The 22,602-nt window shown below is 36.2% G+C and overlaps 2 protein-coding genes across 6 annotated transcripts in view; both read right to left on the reverse strand.

Moving 5' to 3' along the window:
* NEK10 (NIMA related kinase 10) overlaps nt 1-2,914 on the reverse strand; it is a 311,866-nt gene extending 308,952 nt beyond the window's left edge. The window contains exon 1 of the mRNA XM_029243936.1: nt 2,819-2,914. The gene's annotated coding sequence lies outside the window, so the exon portion shown is untranslated. The remainder of the gene's footprint in view (nt 1-2,818) is intronic.
* Nucleotides 2,915-6,455: 3,541 nt separating this feature from the next.
* The window catches only part of SLC4A7 (solute carrier family 4 member 7), a 125,119-nt gene continuing 108,972 nt past the window's right edge, over nt 6,456-22,602 (reverse strand). For 3 of the 5 annotated variants that reach the window (XM_029241689.1, XM_029241693.1, XM_029241694.1), the window contains 5 exons: nt 21,356-21,529; nt 17,948-18,079; nt 15,702-15,799; nt 12,607-12,714; nt 6,456-10,714 (listed from right to left, as the gene is read on the reverse strand). In XM_029241689.1, coding sequence (XP_029097522.1) covers nt 10,633-10,714; nt 12,607-12,714; nt 15,702-15,799; nt 17,948-18,079; nt 21,356-21,529 — 594 coding nt within the window. In that variant the 3' untranslated portion in view covers nt 6,456-10,632. The remainder of the gene's footprint in view (nt 10,715-12,606; nt 12,715-15,701; nt 15,800-17,947; nt 18,080-21,355; nt 21,530-22,602) is intronic. The other 2 variants (XM_029241691.1, XM_029241690.1) reach the window with 2 other exon arrangements.

A 22,602-nucleotide genomic window follows, 5' to 3' on the forward strand; every position in this document is an offset into this window, starting at 1 on the left:
TGTATCAGAACAAAGTTTGTGATCAAGTAGTATAGTGTGACTGGGTAGCAGGATGATGTCCTAGAAATTGTACTTGACTGAATTAAAAGATTGATTTTTACCTTTTGTGAGGTGACCATGGAAATTTCACAATTCCAACCTTCAGTGTTTCTTTTACTTCTTTTTTAAGACTATTTTTTAGGGCAGTTTTAAGTTTACAACAAATTTGAGAGGAAGCTACAGAGATTTCCCATATATCCCCTACCCCTACACCTACAGAGCCTCCCTCCTTACCAGAATGGTACATTTATTACCAAGAATGAACCTACAGGGACTTCCTTGGTGGCGCAGTGGTTGAGAATCTGCCTGCCAGTGCAGGGGACACGGGTTCGAGCCCTGGTCTGGGAAGATCCCACATGCCGCGGAGCAACTAGGCTCGTGTACCACAACTACTGAGCCTACGCGTCTGGAGCCTTTGCTCCGCAACAAGAGAGGCCGCGACAGTGAGAGGCCCGTGCACCGTGATGAAGAGTGGCCCCCGCTCGCCACAACTAGAGAAAGCCCTCGCACAGAAACGAAGACCCAACACAGCCAAAAATAAATAAATAAATAAATAAATAAATAAATAAAAGAATGAACCTACACTGACACATCATAATCACTCAATGTCCATAGGTTACCTTAGGGTTCACTCTTCATGTTGTACATTGTGTAGGTTTAGACAAACATATAATGACATGTATCCATCATTATAGTGTCACACAGAGTATTTTCACTGTCCTAAAAATCCTTGTGCTCTGCCTATTCATATCTCCCCCACCCTCAGCTAACCCCTGACAACCACTGATCTTTTCACTGTCTCTAAAGTTTTACTCTTTCCAGAATGTCATGTAGTTGGAATCATACAGTATATAGCCTTTTCAGACTGGCTTCTTTTCTTAGTAATATGCACTTAACTTTCCCCCATGTCTTTTCATGGCTTGATAGTTAACTTCTTTTCAGCAATTCCATTGTCTGGATGTACCACAGCTAATTTATCCATTCACCCACTGAAGGACATCTTGGTTGTTTGCAGGTATTGGCAATTGTGAATTAAGCTGCTACAAACATCCATGTAAATGTTTCTAGTTTTTAGACATGTGAAAATTTATTAAGTATAAGGCACTTGATATGGGTTATACACATTTAGTCTTTAATATAATCCTATGAGGTGGGGGTTATTATTAGCCCATTGTACAGATAACGAAGCCACAGATAAGTGGCCACAGAGCTAAAATGTTGGAGCCAGGATTCAAACCCACGCATGTCTGACTCAAAGCCTATCTCTTGCAAACTGCACTGTACTCTCTCTCTTTCCCATGTTAAACTTATGCCATATAACAACCATTAAAATGATTATGGCATGAAATACAGACTGTGAATTGAAATAGTTTCCAAACCAAGGATCTTGAAATTAAAGTAAAACCTGGAAGTTCAACATTCATCTTTTATAAGTGAAAGCTTTACTGGATGCTATGAAAAACAGTAACTTGTTTTAGAGAATCATTCATTTAACCAGTATTTGTTGAGCCCCTGCTACTTGCAGGGTGCTATGATAGACACAACAAATGGTGAGGAAGACAAACCTGGCCTCTGCGCTCAGAGAGAGAGTCTAGAGGAGGAAGCAGAAAAGCAATTAGGCAACATTCAGAGAATGACTGGGGAGTGAGAGCAGGGTTGGGGAAGGTGCAAAAGTGGAGTCCATCGAAGGCAGTGTGAGCAACAGGGGACATCAGCACACACAGGAGAGAATGTGGCATGTTCTGGGAACAAAGATGGAACTGCTGATGGACGGCCTAACTAAGAAGTGTGGATGAGGATGACAGGGAGTCTTGGCAGGAAGTGAAATGCCCTTATATGTTTTTTGGAAAGATCAGTCTAACAATAGACAGAAAAATGGATTAGATAGGGCCAAACTGCCATCAGGGAAGGTGGATGGGTGTTGAATTTAACCAAGAAACTGGTGGAAATTCTAATGCAGTGAGAAGGGATTTAGTGATGTGGGAATTGATTTGACAGCTATTAAGAAAGTATAGCCTTGATAACCGGTAGAAATGCAGAAGAGGCAGTAAGTGTCAAAGATATTGTCCAGATGTGGTTTTTGTATCTTGGTGCCCAAGACAGGGAATCCAAGGGCGAAGCACTCTGTGGGAATGGGGAAGATGGTGTTTAGGGTTGTGCACGTGTGGAGTTAACTCGCGGTTGGGTTTTGGGGTCTGGTGCTTAGTGGAGCAGCCTAGGCTGGAGGTGGAGGTTTTCAAGTAATCAGCTGACATGTGGTGCCTGAAGGCCTGGAACTGAACAGGCTCACTCACGTTGAGCAGAGAAGCAGAGGGACTGTCAGAGCAGCATCATAACATAAGGGGAAGGCAGAGAAGCGACGCCCATAAAGGGTTTTATGAAGGAGCCTCCGGAGTGTAGGAGCAGATTGGAAGAGACACACTCAGGCTTCCTGTAACCAGAATAAGTCCTTATGGAACTGAAAGGACCATCACGCATGGTTGATGGCACTTTCCCACCATCCATCCGCCAACACCAACCCGTCTGCTATGAGACAGGCTCACAGTGAATCCCGCACGCCCGACAGCCCGCACTCTCTGCCCTGCCTCCTGCCGAGGGGAGCTCACTCCGAGGCCTCGGGCTGCTCCACAAGCACCTGCGGACATCTCCCTGGAGACCCTGCCTGAAACCGCGCGCCGGCAGAGGAACGCCCGCTCCGGTCCCACTCACCGCGCCCAAGGGAGGGCCCCTCCTTCAGGCCAAGCTCGAAATCGCCCTTCTCATCGTCTCTGCTACTTACTGTCACGCTGCTCTGGATCGGGGGCCCGTCCTCCTCTCCCCTAGCCCGCGCCTGGTCCCCTCCACCTCGGGGGCACTGCTGCCAGCAGCACCGTTGGTGCATCAATCCAATCCTCCTTCCGGCCACGAAACCGGAGCGTCCTCAGCCAATGCCGACACCTCTTCTTCCACCGGCAGGGCACCCCAGCCAATCAGGGGTAGCCATGCTGCGGCCCGCCGAACGCCGTGGCGACGGGGACGCCGGCCTCGGGTTGCCGTAGCAACCGGAGACGCGCAGGGCCTGGCCGCAGCGCGCGCTGTCGGGTGGGGCTTGAGGGCCTGGCGGCGGCGGTAGCCTCCTCACCCCGACCTCGGGCTGCCTGCCACCCAGGGTTTCCTAAACGCTGTCGGTTTTTCTGGACTCGGTGTGCCAACCTTCAGTGTTTGAAATAAAATGGGTAGGAGAGAAAGCAGCTTCATTTTGGGGTGTTTAATTTCAATAATTGCTATGGACTAAAAATCAGTTATCTTCCAAAGCAGATACTTAGTTTGAAAAGGACCAACGGTACCTGCTGAATAGCTTTCGTGTAACGTGCAGACAGTTTCAGCGACTCTGGCGTGAAAGTACGAGTGAGCTGTGTGGGACACCTGTCACTAGTTCGTTTTGTGGCACTCGGCAAGGCTCTTCACCTTTTGTGAAAGTCTGAAGCTTATTTTTATTGAAAAAATTTTATTAAAGCTTTTTTTAAAAAAATACTCTTTACATTGTGAAGCTTCAAAAAATGAAAAATATTGAGCGCTTATTTTGTGCCAGGGACTGTTCCAGACTCTTTCCTCGTTATTTCACCTACTCTTCACATCATCTGCTTATTTTTTATTTATTTTATTTTTGGCTGCGTTGGGTCTTCGTTGCTGTATCCGGGCTTTCTCTAGTTGCAGCGAGCAGGGGCTACTCTTCGTTGCAGTGCACGGGCTTCTCATTGTGGTGGCTTCTCTTGTTGCAGAGCACGGGCTCTGGGCGTGAGGGTTTCAGTAGTTGAGGCACACAGGCTCAGTCGTTGTGGCTCACGGGCTTGGTTGCTCTGCAGCAGGTGGGATCTTCCTGGACCAGGGCTTAAACCCGTGTCCCCTGCATTGGCAGGCAGAGCCTTATCCACTGCGCCACAAAGAAGCCCCCATCTGGTTATTTTTCATCCTAGTTTAGAGTTGTAACATGGAGGCCCAACAGGGCGGAGCTGGTAAGTGATGGAAGCAGGGGAGAACCTAGAATTTCAATCCAGAGCCCAGTCTTAACCACCATGCTGTCTGTCCCCTGGACAATTTAATCTAGGACCTACTCAATCCCATCTTAATGTTGCTCCAAGTGCCCACAGGAATGTCAATTAGTGTGGTGATTCAATCTCCCAAAACCTGATTTAAAATGAATACAGTGAATGCTTCTGTGATGTTTCTCTCCTTTGAATAATAATGAAAAGTAGGCCTAATGGAATAACAACACTTAGGTTTGAGTACTTGAAAATACATATTTAAAACGAAAACAGTAAGGTACCATTTTGGAAATACAGAAAGGTGAGATGAAAGTCAAACTCAGGTGAATGGAGCAGAACTAATTATACTTCAGAGAACATAAAACCAGCAGAAATAATGTTACCAATCAAAACACAAAAAGTTGAGAGGGGAAGGCAGACTGATGCTGAGTAGAAAAAGTATTCTCTACAGACATTTTAAACATGATGCAGGAGACAAAATTACTCCTCTGAACTTTTCTTCATCAGAATATTGAATGTGCTTCCCACCTTTCTTCTCCTCTCTTAAAATAAAATCTTGCTTTGTCACAGCTTACCCTTCCCCCTCCCCATATCCTCAAGTCCATTCTCTAGTAGGTCTGTGTCTTTATTCCTGTCTTACCCCTAGGTTCTTCATGGACATATATACACTACCAAACGTAAGGTACATATAGCTAGTGGGAAGCAGCCGCATAGCACAGAGATCAGCTCTGTGCTTTGTGACCACCTGGAGGGGTGGGATAGGGAGGGTGGGAGGGAGGGAGACGCAAAAGGGAAGAGATATGGGAACATATGTATAACTGATTCACTTTGTTATAAAGCAGAAACCAACACACCATTGTAAAGCAATTATACTCCAATAAAGATGTAAAAAAATGAAATAAAATAAAATCTTAAACCAATGTTTTGGCCTTCCCTGAATGTAACTGAAAATTGCAGAGATGATTATGAAGCATGGGACACACCGGGCTCTCCAGGAGAGGAGCACCACACCCACCCAGGGCCCACACTGTACTCTGTGAGAAATATACACGACCCCAGAGGGGTCACGCCTGCATCAAGCTCATGGCTGATGTGGTAGGGTCCAAATCTGTAAGACCTAACATCCCCTTCTGGTATTTTTGAATACCCTTTTTACTATCCTGAGGTGAATCCACAGATAATGTAAATTACATACTTCGGAAGTAAAAGAGTGTAACGTGTAACTATAAGGAACGAATAAAATTAAGTTAAATAGGTATTAAAATAAATATTCAGAATCAACAAGAAGAAAAAAATAATTCATCGAATTTCTAAAATACCCCTAGATCACTGGTCTAGGACAAAAAAACAAAATGAGGGCATTTTTTTTTTGCAGTACGCAGGCCTCTCACGGTTGTGGCCTCTCCCGTTGTGGAGCATAGGCTCCAGACGCGCAGGCTCAGCGGCCATGGCTCACAGGCCCAGCCGCTTCGCGGCATGTGTGATCTTCCCGGAGCGGGGCACAAACCCGTGTCCCCTGCATCGGCAGGCGGACTCTCAACCACTGTGCCACCAGGGAAGCCCCAGACACACTCTTGTGTGGAGGCAGGAGAATGATCTTACAGAACACAGCACAAGGCAGAGCACAATTTGTAGAAAATGCAGAACTTAAATTGAGCTTTGCAAGAATAGCAGAGAAACAGAAAGGAAGGTTTTCCAAACAATAGGAATGTTTTCATTAAAAGCATAGAGGTAGTGAGATAAAGGTCACTGAACTGATACTGGAGAGATCAGATATACCTTAAGGAGCAAGATCAAACAAAAACTAGTGAGAAACTCCCTATTTCCCTTCTTCTCCCCACCCCCAACCCCCACAAAAATCTCAAAGTTCTGTTGATGGGAATAGTAAATTGACAAATTCATTGTGGGATATCAGAAACTTTACAGTGCAGAAAACACAGGAGGAAATTGTTACATACGTGCCTAATGGAAAACAAACCAAGGCCTGTCATTAGCTATTACTAAAAAAATTTCATAATGAAATTAGCCATTAAAAACAAAAAAGCCTTGAGTCTATGAAAGTTCAGTATTAACATGCTCATTACATATCGTGTAATGTGATGTGTGTTTATTACATACCCCATTGCAAAATTCTATTCTAAACAGATGTGTTTTAAAATAGGGAAAATAATGGATCAGCCTATCTTAAAAGGTTTTAATTTCAGTATTTCTTAACTATCAAAAAATCATTGTGAAACACACACTATTTTGTTTCGTCTTCTTTTCTCACTGTTTCCTCTTTTCTGTCTTCTGCTTAGGAAAATTAGGAGGCAGGAAATAAAAATCACTTATTTTTCTCCAACCCCTATCAGGTTCTCATGAGAAAGACATGCAGCTCTTCTAATATCAAAATAAAGACAATATTCAACAACTGATTCAGTAGACTTTTATTGATCTTTCAACTTCAATAACATCTCCAAAAATAGTTTTCTTCTAATATTATGAAACAGATTTGAAAGGCAGGATTATTCACATTACAGACTTGGTAGATACTTGTACTTCATATAGATGAAAAATATCACTTCTACATTTTAAATGTTTACTTTGGATTTTATTATAAAAGAAAACATTATCATTGTATAATTATAAAAGTCATAAAAATTAGAACTGTACTGTTATTATACCAAACTATCAAATACTGTATAAATGAACAATAAAATTCAATTTCTATTTATTTAAATGTAGTAAACATTGGAAGAGAACCCCCCTACAAAAAAAAAAAGCTCTTAATATGAAAGTAACAAAAGAAAAGCCACAACACAAGAATCATCAACGCACAAAATTCTGATTAAAAAACAACTGTTAACAAGTACTCTAAGACAAATGTAGAAGTCAATATATGCTAATTAAATTTTTAAAAATGATCTTTAGACAATTCCATTTCCAACTATGTTTTCCTATTATCGACACTCAAATTACTTTTTGAAAAGTTAGAAAAGAACCAACTTTACATTAAAATTGCCAAATTTTGAAGTATGAACACTTTTAAATTTTGGATGTCCTTAAACTCTTTAAGTTTACTTTCTAAAAAAATAATTGTTGGACTAAACCAAAAGACAGTTCACATAGTTCTACTGCATATGATAACAATGTTATAAATAAATTTAAAACATTAAATTATTTAATTTAAACATTTTTGAATTACAATGTTATATTAATGGCTTACACATCCAAAATCTGAGCACTTTAAAACAGGATTCACATGTTACACTGTTGAGCACATTTACAGAACTTATATACATGATACAATCCTTTAAAAACAGCAAGCTCTGGTGTCATACCTCTGTTTCGGAAACCCTTTTTACAGAATTTTGAACCTGCTTTTGCGAAAGGTAAAAGTTATAAAGCTATTATATATACATAAACTTTAGGTATATGGAAGGAACATTTTTTTTAGATGGAGAAAACGAAAGTAATTTTGAGTGGTAAAGAAATCTGCTTTATAAATACATGTGTTAGCACATAAAAAATTCTGTCCTACACATTTTATATGCTTGGCAAATATGAACAATGATATGCCACAGCTTTTTTAAACAACTTGAGAGATTTATGATTGACAACATCATTCACACAAGCATACTCACATATACAACACCCATTAGAATGATCGTGTGCCTCACTTCATATATCTAATATCATTAGAGAACATACAGCATCATCCTTTTATCATAAGGAAGTTTTTAGTTCATTGTCTTCTCAAAAGCGGCAATTTTAGAGTGAAATAGCATTCAAGTGAAAGTGAATTTCAGATGGTCAACATGAGGATGTATTACAGTCCTTGTAAACAGATGTCTATAAATAAATAAAATAGGTGGAGGAAGGAATATCCTGAGGTGGCCCTGCGGCCAGGGTACTCAGTAGCACTGAGCTCCATCCTGGAAACCAAGGCATCTGAAAAAGTGCAGGGCTGTTTATATGAATTTATTTTATAAATGGAATATGCACAGGTTTAATTCTTTTTCACCTTGAGGTAAATCAGTACATAGCAATTACTACTGCTCATCTATACCTGTTTAAGGCAACATTTAAAAAGCAATATATGTAGTAAATTACATTTTTCACTGTCTTTCAAAGAATGCTATCCATGATTATTTTTCAAAAATAGTGGAAAAATATCATAACCACATAAACAAGCTATTAAACATGAGTTACCTTTGCTTTTCAATGAAGTAGTCAATCAGATCATTTTGTAAGTCAAGTAGTCAAAAGAAAGCAGAAACTATTAACAATTAGAAACATAGTAAAAACACTGAGTGCAAAGCATTTTGCACGTCATGGTTTTTCTGGCACTGGACAACCAGTATTCATAAATAAAATCACATAAACACTATGATCCCAGGTAGATTTCAGTTCAAATTTTAAAATTACTTCCTGTAAAAAAGCACATTTGTTAACCCTGTGACATCCAGACACCAGGGAATGGTGTAAGGAAATCCTCTTGTTCAGGTTCATCAGGGGAGATACAAAATCATAGCAGCAAATACTGGGGTCTTTGGAAATGATTCTGCTGCTATGAATGAAAAGGAATCACTTCAATGGAAGCTCATAAACAGTAACAAGCACCGTGGGTAATACTCTCTCATCAAGTGCTGACAGCATCTCTCTTCTTTAGGCAGTACCAAATGGTGCCAGCTACATTTTCGAAAGAAAATCAGCTACATTTCCAACCTCCCATATGAGGCAGAAGTTGAATCCATTATTTTAACTAGAATCGGATCACATGGTCTTTAGATGTGGAAATTTTATTAGTTAAGTAGTTTAGAATGGATTGCTAGAATTGCTAAAATATCAGCTTTTGGTATCCATTATTTTAACTAGAATCGGATCACATGGTCTTTAGATGTGGAAATTTTATTAGTTAAGTAGTTTAGAATGGATTGCTAGAATTGCTAAAATATCAGCTTTTGGCATTGCTCATGATCTTCTATAAGATCAATTCTTCATACTTTTGTACTTTAATTAAAAATGATTAAAGGAAGCATCGGAATTCCATTAAAATTTTCATCCTAACATTCATGTTATTATTTTCGATATTTCAGTGGCTTCTCAATACTCATTTGGTTTTTAGAAATCATCCTCTTGCCAAATCAGTTTCACAACCCCATTCATCCAGTCCTACAGGCTTAACAAGAACAACATTTATTTATTTCATATGGAGGTAAAAGTATATAAAAGATGACTAAAAAGATTTGCTAGAAGTTAAAAAGACAGCTTAGAAAAGCAAAATCTAAATAAAACATACAAACACAAACTAGGAAGAATGTCATCGATCTGAGCTATACATAATAGGTCTAAATTTCTTTTAAAATACAAATATGGCAGTGCTTTATATCAAAGATGTAAAATCTATCAACTGCTCTCAGATAATAAACCATAAATGCAAGTGAGCACCAACTATTTATATTAACAATTTACTCTATATTTTTTACCTTTTCAAATGTTTATATAATATTTAAGCATCATATCAATTAAAATAAATAAAATATTTTAAAATGAAATCTATTAAATATTACCTATACAACAGAAAGAACAACGTAAATGGAAAATGAAAGGTAATTCGTAATAAAGTAATACTGATCTTAAACCCACTTAAGAGAATTCTGACTCCTGATTATTTAATCATACTACTTATAATAGAAAAATAATCAAGAACTTGAACCTGATACAAACTAAACCACATTTTAAGTAAAGGACAGCAAAGGCAGAGAATAGAGTGGGCATTTGGGGCTCTAATAGAGTACTAGGATTCAGAAAAAAATTTCTACAAAGGCAACAAAATTTAACTATCGTAAATTGGTATTTTATAGCTTTTAAAATTCATAAACTAATGAGTGGTATGGGAGTTAAATTATAAAATCACCTGCAATTATACTTGTTTATTAGAATGGAGGCCTAGATGCGGAGGTTTTAAAGTTTAAAATAAATTTCAAAAACATAAAGGTCAAAATTATAGTTCTTATCTAGAAAGTTTCCACTGTTCTACCTTTATAGCGAAAAAGTTCCCATCACCTGTGAAACATGATGGACATGCATGTAATGCAACACACACACAGCAGCCAGGATATGGCCCCATCTGTGCCCCAGCACTGGCAGAGACGCCCTGTTCTTCCCACAAAGCATTAGCAGAAAGGAAGTAATATGGGAACATTTCTAGCAACTCAATGAAAAAATTTAAATACGTATCACTTAAGGTTGGTATGGACTGCCACTGATGAACAAACAGATTTAAAGAAAAGTAGACTGAATGCATTTCCCCACATTTTTCTATTGCAGAACAGAAAAAAATTTTCCAACAGAAAAATAAATATTTGACTAGTAAGAATCATGTACCTCACTTCTAAGAGACCATTTCATTATATACACAGTCTCCATGGTGCTCCTAACAAACTTCAGACACTACTTCAAAAAACCCCATAGTCATGCATAAATGGCATGACATACAATATTGTTATATATAGTGACATGAAATATTATATATACATACATATATATGTATATATATCTATAAATAATTCCTCTTGGTTCAATTCTATAATGAAGTTTCAGCATCCATGTATTTCTTTGTTGGTTCATCTTCAAAACTTATTTTCACACTTACAGGTTTTTCAGGGCTATTTAAAACAAAGAATGAGAATAAATAATTTTGAAATGGCTAAATATTACATTCAAATATGGCCAACAGTAAATATCCATAAGAGCCTTTTGAGACAACTATTAATACCATAAACATACAACTTGCTACTTCTATCTTACTGCTTTCTTTTCATATCAGTAAACTTAACTGGAAAGGCAAATATTAAAAGTCTTAGTTTTTTAAAGATATTTTTGCCACTAAATTTCACATTTTTCTTACAACTGAAAAGGAGCTCCTTAAAATTGGTCAGTGTAAGATGACTGTGCTTGACAATAGTTTTACTTTATATATGAACAGTTGTAGCATCTGACTTTTATTTTCCTGACAAATTCATTAAAAATTAATCTTTGTCAATATAAATAAGCATCAAATAATTTCCTGCAAAATGTAACAAATCTTATCTTCCCAAATTTGGTTCATAAATACAAGATCAAAATACACTTCTACATTTTCAAGTTAATATCAAATACAATGATTCCATGTATATGGATTTAACTGATTAACTGATTTGATTTAACTGTAACATGAATATCTGGGCTTTGAAAATTTTGCAAAAGATAGAAACACACTATGGTTTGCTGCCTTCTCCAGACAAAACTGAAGGAGGATAACCCAAACATTTTTCTGTTCAACAATGTAACAAAACATTCCCTTTCTTCCCATGTGATTTTGAATTGAGGGGCAACCTGAATGAAAGGCAGAAGTATAAAAGACAAAATACTACTACTGTAAGGTCCTTCTATTTATCCTAACTATACTAACATTCTGGGCCAGGGGTGCTGACAAGGTGCGAAAAGTTACTAAGAGTAAAAAGAGTATCTAGTGAAATTCTGGCTGCATGAAATAATCCAAAATGACAAAAAGTTTAACTTAAAAACTTTTGAGATCAAAGGTAGAAGTGAAGTAAACAGTCTACATTAGAGAATTAAAACTCAAGAAATGATGAGAGAAAAGCCAAAAGAGTTGATAACTGAGATTAAGTAGGAGCAAGGTTCTAAAAGCAGGTAGGGAAAGGTATCTTGGGAGAAAAACCTAATCAATCATTATCAAAAGACAGTTGCCAGAAAGACAATAACGATTGCTTGCCTGGAAAAGTTTTAATTTTTGACACCCAAGCAGAATATACTGACACCCAACACAGCATCTGGCACAAAGTGTACACCAAAAAAAAAATTGTTGACTATGAATGACTGAGTACTCTACAGGATAATACCTAATTTCTCCAGAGACCTAAGGGATCAACATACTAATGATTATCAAGCCAGAATTCCTGAGGTTTAGGTCTTGAAGTGAGTGGGAAAGAAAGAAAAAAGGGTTATTACATAACAAGAAATATAAGCAAGGGGTTATGAAACAGTTGTGTAATACATGGTCCATTATAAAACTGAATGGCCTTTACTCCCATGGATTAAATTTCTTACAAATATCTTCTAGGAAAATGTTTACCTCGCCAGAAGAAATAGTAGGCTGAAACAAAGCAAAACAAAAGAAAGCCTTTTTTTTTTGGACCATCAGAAAGCATGATTGAGGTAGTATTCTATTTTAGTATTCAATCCCTAGTAATTATCTTTCTTTATATGGCTTCTGATCTTTTATATATTTATTCCTTATGTATATATTCATTTTTATTACAAAACAATTCTTTTTTGAAATAGGCAACTATAAATTTAAAAAATAACAAAACAATCAGCACGTATATCTGCTTCCAGTATACATGAAATGATGGATAGATGAAAGGAAGAAGGAAGAATAAGAGGAAGAAAAAAAGGTTGGTTTTGTTAAGTTAAGACAATGGTTTTCCTGAATAGCTATCCATAAGTAAACTGAAAGTTGGCTATAGTTAGAAAATGCATAAATCATTACAGCTACCTCGTGTTAGATCTGGTTACTTTGGCATTCTCAGTATTCATGGACAGTGCCTTCCACTGTGCAGTTTTGGCCATTTCATCTGATATGTTAACAACTGAGGGATCAACACTGAAGAACAAATACACTTTCTGGTTAGTATTCAGTACTTGCAAAAGCATTAATATTGTCATTCCTATTATCTATATCATATTTGCTTTCATCAACTTAAAATTGAGAAAATTCTTTGTCATGCACTTAAACCAAGGTCTAGCAAGATAGCAGTATTTTGGAGTTCTATTATAAAGGTCTAAAGGGGAATTGCATCTTTCTTTATAATCAAAACTAGCAATGAGACTAATTAAATTGGCAATGATGCCCAAAGGTGATTATCTTGGCTATAAGTATATTATTGAAATAACATAAAGGAATATATTAATGTGCTTATAAATATAAAAAGTGATACTGCCTCAAGTCAGTTAGAAAACTTTTATAATCTGCGCAAATTTCAACTGCAGCAAACAACTATCCAAAGTATGTAAAGAAAAATTACAATTAGGATTTAAAAAAATTTTTTTCATAGCTTTTTTTTTTTTTTTTTTTTTTTTTGTGGTACGTGGGCCTCTCACTGTTGTGGCCTCTCCAGTTGCGGAGCACAGGCTCCAGACGCGCAGGCTCAGGCTCAGTGGCCATGGCTCACGGGCCCAGCCGCTCCGCGGCATGTGGGATTTTCCCGGACCGGGTCACGAACCTGTGTCCCCTGCATCGGCAGGAGGACTCTCAACCACTGCGCCACCAGGGAAGCCCTTTTTCATAGCTTTTAAAAATCATTAAAAAGAATTCTGGGAAATGGGACACTTTAAAATTAGAAATTAAAATACTTCAACAGATAACACACAAAAAAGGTTTATAAGTACTGCTTTTAGCTGGTATTACCATATCAGTAATATTTTTAGTATGAAGGTGTTACTATATAAAATTTATCAAAATCCAAATACTGTCCTTTCATTATAAGAAACAAATGTAACCATTCCATGTCTCTGTGAAATATTGCAAAAATTACCTCAAGACCCCAAATCCAATAATGAAGATATCCATAATAATTTTGGGCTCAAGGTTGTCAGTTTGGACATGAAAGTACTAGGAAGTTAACAGGAATATATTTGCTAGTCCTTTTTCTTCACCAAAAGGAAAACATTTCATGCAAACAAGCGACAAATACAAATGTCAAATGAGATGTTAAATTAACAATGTGCTGGCAGCCAGGTTATAAATGACTAAAGAGCAGTCATCTGTTCACACTTTAAATCTGCATGTCGTTTATGATGTAAGACTGCAGTAAAGAGTGAAGCGGCCACTGGAGACTCTCTAGGAATGGCTGCTTCACCAAGTGAAGTTTTTAAAAGTGCACAAATTTGGACACCCAAATTCACCATGGCAGAGCCATCCAACTTGAAACCCTGTCTACCCCAAGAAAACGTTTTTTTGCTCAGTTGCCAACTTCAAATAACTGAAGAGAGAAGTCCTTGAAGCACTTTCTAGCTTCTAAATGATCTTCTCTAAGAACTTTTCCGTTAGTAGAAATTGAGGCCTTTTTTGAAGAAGGTATACATTTTGTTTTTCCCCAAAATAAAACTAGATGGGAAAAATTTTGTCTACATTAAATAAATTATTTTCATATTTTATAGGACTTTATGGTTTCCAGATGCTTTCATATGTTATCTTACTCTATTTTCATGGCAAGTAATCCAAAGCTACTTAAGATTTAAAATTCTGGCAAATAAACAGGTCAGCCAGTTCCTGGCATTCTGGATGTTCAAGTTTTAATTCAAATGACATTAATCATGGTTCACGTCATCATTTAAAAGACAAAAGTAAATATACATATACTCATTCTTTTTGTTAAATATTTGACAGTGTAAGCATGGACTCCATTTAAATTTGTCAAGATCCATGTGTAATCACAGTGAGAAAGAGATAATGCAGGACCTACAGAAATTAAGTGGCAAACAATCTCAGCAAACTGGTGAGTCACCAGTAACTATCATAGCAGTTCCTACACTCTTTTTAGCAACAAAGTCAATACATTAATTCATTCAACAAACATTTACAGAATCTAGAGAAGCAGAGCACTCTATTTGGATATATCAAAATGTCTATACCTGGCATTTAATTTGAGGTATATACAAATTTGAGGGAAAATCATGAAAGGTGACAAAGAATAATACCAATGATACAAGTTAATACCAATGACAAAAGAGAAAAATTACTTGTGAATTCATTTATCAAAACTAATCAACATGTACAAGTCCAAATGTGCCCTTATAAAAACTATAAACATAAGTTAGAAATGAAAAAAGGTTGAAGCAAGATAATTAAATATCAACAAACATTTTCCATTAACTGGTCAAGGAAGGAACCTATATATATTCTAAAACTGATTTTTCTTCTATAAATGGCCAGTCATAAATAGAATAAATGTGTATAAGAATCAGGTGTACATAAATAATAGAGGTTTTTAATCTACAAAAAAGCTTACATTTCCCAACCTCTGTATTTAGTTCTTAGATTCAAATATAAATCACCAAAATCATACATGATAAACTATATATGAAACTTAATTTTTCCCTAGTATGAGCCCTCACTGCCAATGCTCAAATCACACCCTTGGAAACCGCAGGAGAGTTCTAGGGCCTCCAAACATAGTCACATTGTCACAGGTTATCAAAAAATGGATTACAAATGTTTATTTTCCAACATACACCAACCCCAGTCATAATGAAAGGCAGAAAAAAAAAAGCTGTACTACTGAGAGAATGGGAATATTCTAAGACTGATTTTAAACTTCACTGAAACAGAAGGAGTGATGAACGACAAGACAATCTCTGCTTGGCATGGATGCCAAGGTCTCCTTCACTCCTTCCTACAAGTGAGAAGGGGGAAGAGCCAGTGACTTTCTTTTCCACCTACAGGAAGCCCTCCTTTAGCCCACATGTCAGATGCAGTGTTTGTCATCTTTTAAAAAACAGGTAACACGACTTTAAAGAAACATTGCATGGCTTATTCATGCATCTGACATGTAAATGAAGCACATTTTAAAGGATGAAGCTGCATCTCACCTGTATTTTAGTGCCTTAACTGGAATCTGCAAGAGGCTTCCCCCTTCAAATGGAAGATGCACAGTATCTTCACCAGCTTGAAGCATTCTCTCAGCTTCCTTTAAAGCACATACATGAAGAGATTACTTTTCCCAGAATATTTCCAGGAGGACCAATTAATATATTAATATCTTAAAGAATCAGAAAACCAAACTGACATTATTTAATCTGCCATGACGGAAAATTTTACCATGAACACATACTTGTAGCACAAGCTGAAAACCACTTGTAAAGATTAATTTTAAGAGGTTGTAACTTTCACCTCTGTAAGTTAGTCACTGATACTGTTTAAATATCAATTTAGCTACATAAATTTTATTATCAACTATGACATAGGCATACAATGAGTGACAAAATTTTGTGAAACCTCATAACTCTCATTGTAATATAAGCAAAAGCTCACTTGGATAAGGCAGGGTTTCTCAATCTCAGCAATACTGACATTTAGAGCCAAATAATTGTCTGGGAGGCAGTCCTGTGTATGCAGGATGTTCAGCAGGCCACTAGATGCCACTAGCAGCCCCTTTTTGACCATCAGAAAGTCACCCCAGGTTGAGAACACCCTAGCTATGAAACACCCAAAATCATGACACAATTATAATGGGGAGGGGTGGTCAGTAAAGGAAAGACAGAAAGAGCATTCTCTCCTCTGTCTTACTGATAGAAATCCCACTACTTGGGGGTGGCGATGCACCCACTTTTAACAAAAATAATAAAAGATAAAAAAATAAAACCTAAACTAAATTTCCCAGCACTCCTTGCTACTCAGTGTGGTGCCAGTGGAAATCCCTGCATGCCATTTCTGGAGGGCAGGGTGGAGATATCCACGGTCTACCTCCTGCTGTCTCTGATGCTGACATGACAGCTCAAACTCAGCAGCCCTTCTGACCTATCAGGGGATTCTGAGGATGAAAAGTCTATGCCGAGCTGGGAGAAAAGCAGCAGAGTTCCTGATAACTTTGTGGAGCCATCACACCAGATCACTTACTTTCAAGATTCCTTTTATAGGAGAAAATAAGCTCTTGTGTTTAAGCCAGCTTTACTTTTGTTTTGTGATATGCAAATAACCTTATTCTCCCTGATACAGGAATAAGCAAGCAATTTTACCTAAGTATTTTATAAATAGATTATACCCTATTTGAAAAATCATCAAGTTCATAAACATTTACATACATATATAGCTTTGAAGGAAACAAAGCTATTAAAAATTTTGGAGACTCAATTCAAATGTTTTAATTAGTGTCCTAATTAAAAAGTCAAAATTTTTGTTGAAAAGTAAATATACAACCAGTAATTTTGCCATAAATCAGCACTGAAAAATCAATCGAAACCATGAAAAAATGCCAGCAAGCCCTAAACGCATTTGTCTGCAAAACTTTAATAAATGCTTTTCCATAAATACTATGCAATATAAGTTATAAATTATGCTGATTTCCCTCAAAAATTAGAAAAAAACCCCAGCAATTCTGAGATCTATTTAAATAGGACCACAACTTTAAAAAATGTATATCTTCTTATCTTTGATTTTCAAACAATATTCTGAATGGGAAAATTAAGTGAGGCACTAAAATCAACAAAATCGCCTATGCTACATACTCAAGTGTTTTATTTGTCCTTCTTACTAGGTTATAGTATTGAGCTGGTTATTTAAAAAAAATCAAATTCAGAAAAGAGTATTTATGTAAATCTCAGTATACAAATCAACTAAGGGTACATAATATTGAATATAAAAACTAAAGTTTTACTATACTTTCTGTAAAAAGATATTTACTTAAAGTCCTTTTTGTCCTTACACTGGGTTGGCCAAAAAGTTCATTTCCATAAGATGTTATGGAAAAACCCAAACAAACTTTTTGGCCAACCCAATATATGCCAGATTATTAAAATGCTGTTAAAATTAAAATGTATGCTAAAATGTACTTATGTACATTTAACATAAATGTACATAAAGGCAAGGGATAAAGGCAAGTTGGTGAAATGGGTAAGAGCCTGTGTTTAGGACAAACTACCTACTAACCTCTCTCTCTCTCTCTCTCTCTGTTTCCTCATTTGTAAAGTGGGGATAATAAAAGTACCTACACTTTAATAATAAGGTTCTTAAGAGGACGAAAGGAGTTGATTCCATCAGTGACTATAATAGTGCTTGCTACTTGGTACAAAATATTAAACAATAAGTGAATAGTGTATATTTAAAATTCTTTTTTTACCTCTTTCTCTTTTTTCTTTTTGTCATCTTCTTTCTTTTTCTTACTTTCTGGCATGAGATCATCAAGCCAACTAAGCTCTCTCTTTGTGAAACACAGATCCATGAGTTTGCGTACAAAGACTAACGCAAGAACCTTTAAAAAGTGATGGAGAGAATATTAACATCTAAAAATATGCAAATTATATCACTTGGAGAAAAAGTATTTATTAAATCGTAAATTGAAAAGTACTTCACATATTTTATTTTAAAATGACTTCATACACCATCTTATTTCAAAGAAAGTGAGTCACCTATTTATCTTTTTCAACTTTCTGCTCAAAGACATAAAGGAAATGACATTTTTAGCCTTTTCCTATATAAATCCCTTGAACTGCATAAAACTATAAAGCAGATTAAGCATGATGAGTGTCTTCACAAACATGATTATTAATTTTTATGATTACTTTACATTATGTACATTATTTAAGTAGATATAATTTTTAAAAATCTCTTCAGCAATGCATTAGAGAACCCATTTTCCAGCATTAGGTTTTAACTTTCAAATTATATTAGTGAAAAAGACACGTTATTCTTTAATTTGCTTTCCTTTAACTGCTGCTAAGGTTGAAGATGTTTTCAAATGTTCACTGGACATTTGGATTTCCTCTTCTGTTTTTTTTTTTACTTTATTTAAAAAAATTCTTATTTTATATTGGAGTATAGTTGATTCACAATGTTGTGTTAGTTTCAGGTGTACAGCAAAGTGATGCAGTTATACATATACATGTATCTATATTCTTTTTCAGATTCTTCTCCCATAGAGGTTATTACAGAATACTGAGTAGAGTTCCCTGTGCTATACAATAGGTCCTTGTGGATTACCTTTTATATGTACAATAGTAGTGTGTATATGTTAATCCCAAACTCCTAATATGTCCCTCCCCACCACCTTTCCCCTTTGGTAACCGTATGTTTGTTTTCTATGTCTGTGAGTCTGTTTCTGTTTTGTAAAGAAGTTTCTTTGTATCATTTTTTTTTAGATTCCATATATAAGTGATATCATATGATATTTGACTTTCTCTATCTGACTTACTTCACTTAGTATGATCATCTCTAGGTCCAACCATGTTGCTACAAATGGCATTATTTCATTCTTTTTTATGGCTGAGTGACATTCCATTGTATATATAAATACCACATCATCTTTATCCATTCATCTGTTGATGGACATTTAGGTTGCTTCCATGTCTTGGCTATTATATAGTGCTGTAATAAATACTGGGGTGCATGTATTTTTCAAATTATGGTTTTCTCTGGATACATGCCCAGGGGTGGGACTGCTGGATCATACAGTAGCAGCTCTATTTTTAGTTTTCTGAGGAACCTCCATACTATTCTCCATAGTGGCTGAACCAATTTACATTCCCACCAACACTGAGGAGGGTTTCAATTGACTTCTGTTCATGAATTCCTAAAAGTTCTGTGTAGTTTGGACAGAAACACTTTATCTGTCTTATATGTTACAAATATTTTCTCCCAGTTCACTATCTGATTTTAATAAGGACATACAAAACAATTATCATGTAGTCAAATATATCATCTTTCTTTTACTATTGGATTTCTCTACCTTCTTTGAAAAATTACCTTCAATCACTGGATTATACAAATAATCTTCAAGATTTTCTACTACAATTCATTTTAACATTTAAATCCTGAATTGATTTATTATTTCTTTCTGAATATGATAAGATAGCAACTTTATTTAGCTCCCAGTATTCAGTCAAATCTTCTAATACTATATACTAAATTTTCCCATTTAAATGAATTACCGCCTTTAATGAAATAATCCGCTTATGTTATTCAGGTGGTAAATTCTCATATATCCTCACAAATTTCTGGACTCAGTCTGTTTTTCTGATCTATTTGTCAATTCCTATGCCAATTTCATAATGTATTAGCTATGCTGACTTGACAGCAATTTGTAAATACTCAGTTATCAAAACACTATGGTGGGCTTCCCTGGTGGCGCAGTGGTTGAGAATCTGCCTGCCAATGCAGGGGACACGGGTTTGAGCCCTGGTCTGGGAAGGTCCCACATGCCGCGGAGCAGCTAGGCCCGTGAGCCACAACTACTGAGCCTGCGCGTCTGGAGCCTGTGCTACGCAACAAGAGAGGCTGCAATAGTGAGAGGCCTGAGCACTGCGATGAAGAGTGTCCCCCACTTGCCGCAACTAGAGAAAGCCCTCGCACAGAAATGAAGACCCAACACAGCCATAAATAAATAAACAAACAAATAAATAAATAAAAATAAAGGAATTCCCTTTAAAAAAAAAACAAAACACCATGGTATTAGCACAGGAACAGTCAAGCCCCTCACCCCCGCACCCAGCCAGGAATTCTGAATTATAATTATCTTTGTTTTGTTATTCTCTGGTATTTATTATATCTTTATCTTTTCATTAATATACAATTTACATATAGTAAATAAAAAAATATCAGGTGTAGAGTTTAATGCTTTTGAAAAATACATGTACTCTTGTAAAGCAACCCCAGTAAGATACAGAATATTTCTACCATCCATGTTGTTGTGGCTCTGGTATCTATTTTTCTCTATAAACTTTAAAATTACCCAGTTCACACTGATACCAACCCCCCCCCACACACAAACACACATGCAATAAAACTAGTAGGCTTCATACTTGGAAGTGACATTTTTATAATACTAAGTATGCAAAACAAAGAACATGGTATATATTTTTGAATATTTTTTAGTGACTTTTCACTATTCATTTATAATTTAATTTATTTGTGATCAGGGAATATTAACTGTATAATTTTCACAGCTTTTTAATTTTTAAAGATTTTCTTTTTGGCCATGTACATAAACCAACTTTTGCATAATATTTACAAAAGGATGCATGTTCCCTATTTGCAAAATGCAATTTTGAAATGTGATAATTTAAGGATTAAATTATGAATAATTATTAAAGTATATGATAATGTAATGAATTATTAATATCATCTATAATCTTTATTACTTTTTGACTTCTAGATCTATTAATTTCTGAAAAAGATGTACTGAAATAGCCTATTAAAGAAACATGTTGCTCTGGTTGCTCTGCTTTTTAAGTTAGGCTATCATATTTGCTTCATAAACGTCCTAAACTCTGAAATTGTTTAAAAATACGGAACAGTGTTCTATACCCAAGGACTAAAAATCAAAAACAAACCAAAATTAGAAAATGACAAGCAAATTCAATTTTGAAAACTATTGGTTTCATAGCTAGAAAGGGCTAATTCACATTTCAAAACACCTAAGGTGATTAAAATCCTTTTCTCGAAGTCAATTATAAATATAAGTACTATCAAAACACACAAAAATGTTATTAATTAGTGATAAAGTCTGAAAAAAATAAAAAAAACAACTTACCATCATGGGGAAAACTACTGCAGCAGCCGAAGCTTTTATCACCCACAAGAGGATCAGACAGGTGAGCTGGACGACTGTGAAGACGTGGACCTTCCAGAGGGGCACATAGCGGAGGTAAATCAGGTCGGGCTGGTGCTTAGCGGGCATTCCAAATAATTTTATACGGTCAAAAAACTGGATATCGAATGGAAAGCAAAACAAGAAAAAGTTTTCAACAAAAATATCATTTCTGTTACTTAGGAAAAGAAATTGTATTCTGCTTTAGGGTTTTGTGATTTAAACTCTAACTTCCCTGATATGCCGTGATAACACAGGAGAATGTTTCAGTTTACAACATCTTGATCCAAGGAGAAAAAAAAAATCAAGGCAACCACTTAAACAAATGTAATTCATTAATCAGAAAACTCAAGTCAAAATGTTTTAAATTGGGGAATTAAAATATTTTGATAAATTTATCTGCTATAATCAAATGTACAAGTCATTTAATCTCTCTGACCTTGTTTTCTAATATGTAAAATAAAAGAGTAACAATCTCCCAAGGTACTTTCTAAGTCTAACATTACCAATTTTATGAAAATAACCTGAGGTAACAATTACTAATTTTTCACCCACTGAAAAGGAAACTATGAGCCAATTCCTTGGTCCTTTTGAGCTTTAATTTCCTCATTTATAAACCGGGAATAAGATCAGCCCTACATAACTCACAAAATTGTTGTAAAACAATCAGCTGAGTCAATGAGATCATCTCTTGACCACTGGAGAGTAGATACTGGACTGTGTTGAAAAAAAAAATGCTGGTGCATCTGAGATACCCGGCAGCCGGCAGCTGGGGACCACACGCTGCTCACGGCCGGGACTGGGTGAGTGGTGCCAACCCTGCCTGAGCAGCTACACGTTCTACACTAAGGCTGAATTCACACAAATCCAAATTCATTCTATCAGCTTGTTTCCCAAGAAATACTATAAATAAGACAAAACAGAGTAGTGAAAACACTCGATTCTAGCCTTGGCTCCATTGCTTACTTAGTTAAAAACCTTCAGTAAGTTTATTTCTGTTTCATGATTTACAAAATTAGTGTTTCTTCCTTTCATATCCCAAAGTTGTTTTGAGGATCACAGAAAATCATCTGTATACTAGGCTCTATAAACTGTACTGCACCGTACAAATAGCAGGTATTACCATGGTTATAGAAGACTAATATCTACATTTTCTTTTTAAGCAACTGAAATTACTGTTCTAACATGTC

Source organism: Monodon monoceros, unplaced genomic scaffold (genome assembly GCF_005190385.1).
Source record: "Monodon monoceros isolate NGI ecotype Baffin Bay Population unplaced genomic scaffold, NGI_Narwhal_1 Super_Scaffold_3, whole genome shotgun sequence".
Lineage (NCBI taxonomy): Eukaryota > Metazoa > Chordata > Mammalia > Artiodactyla > Monodontidae > Monodon > Monodon monoceros.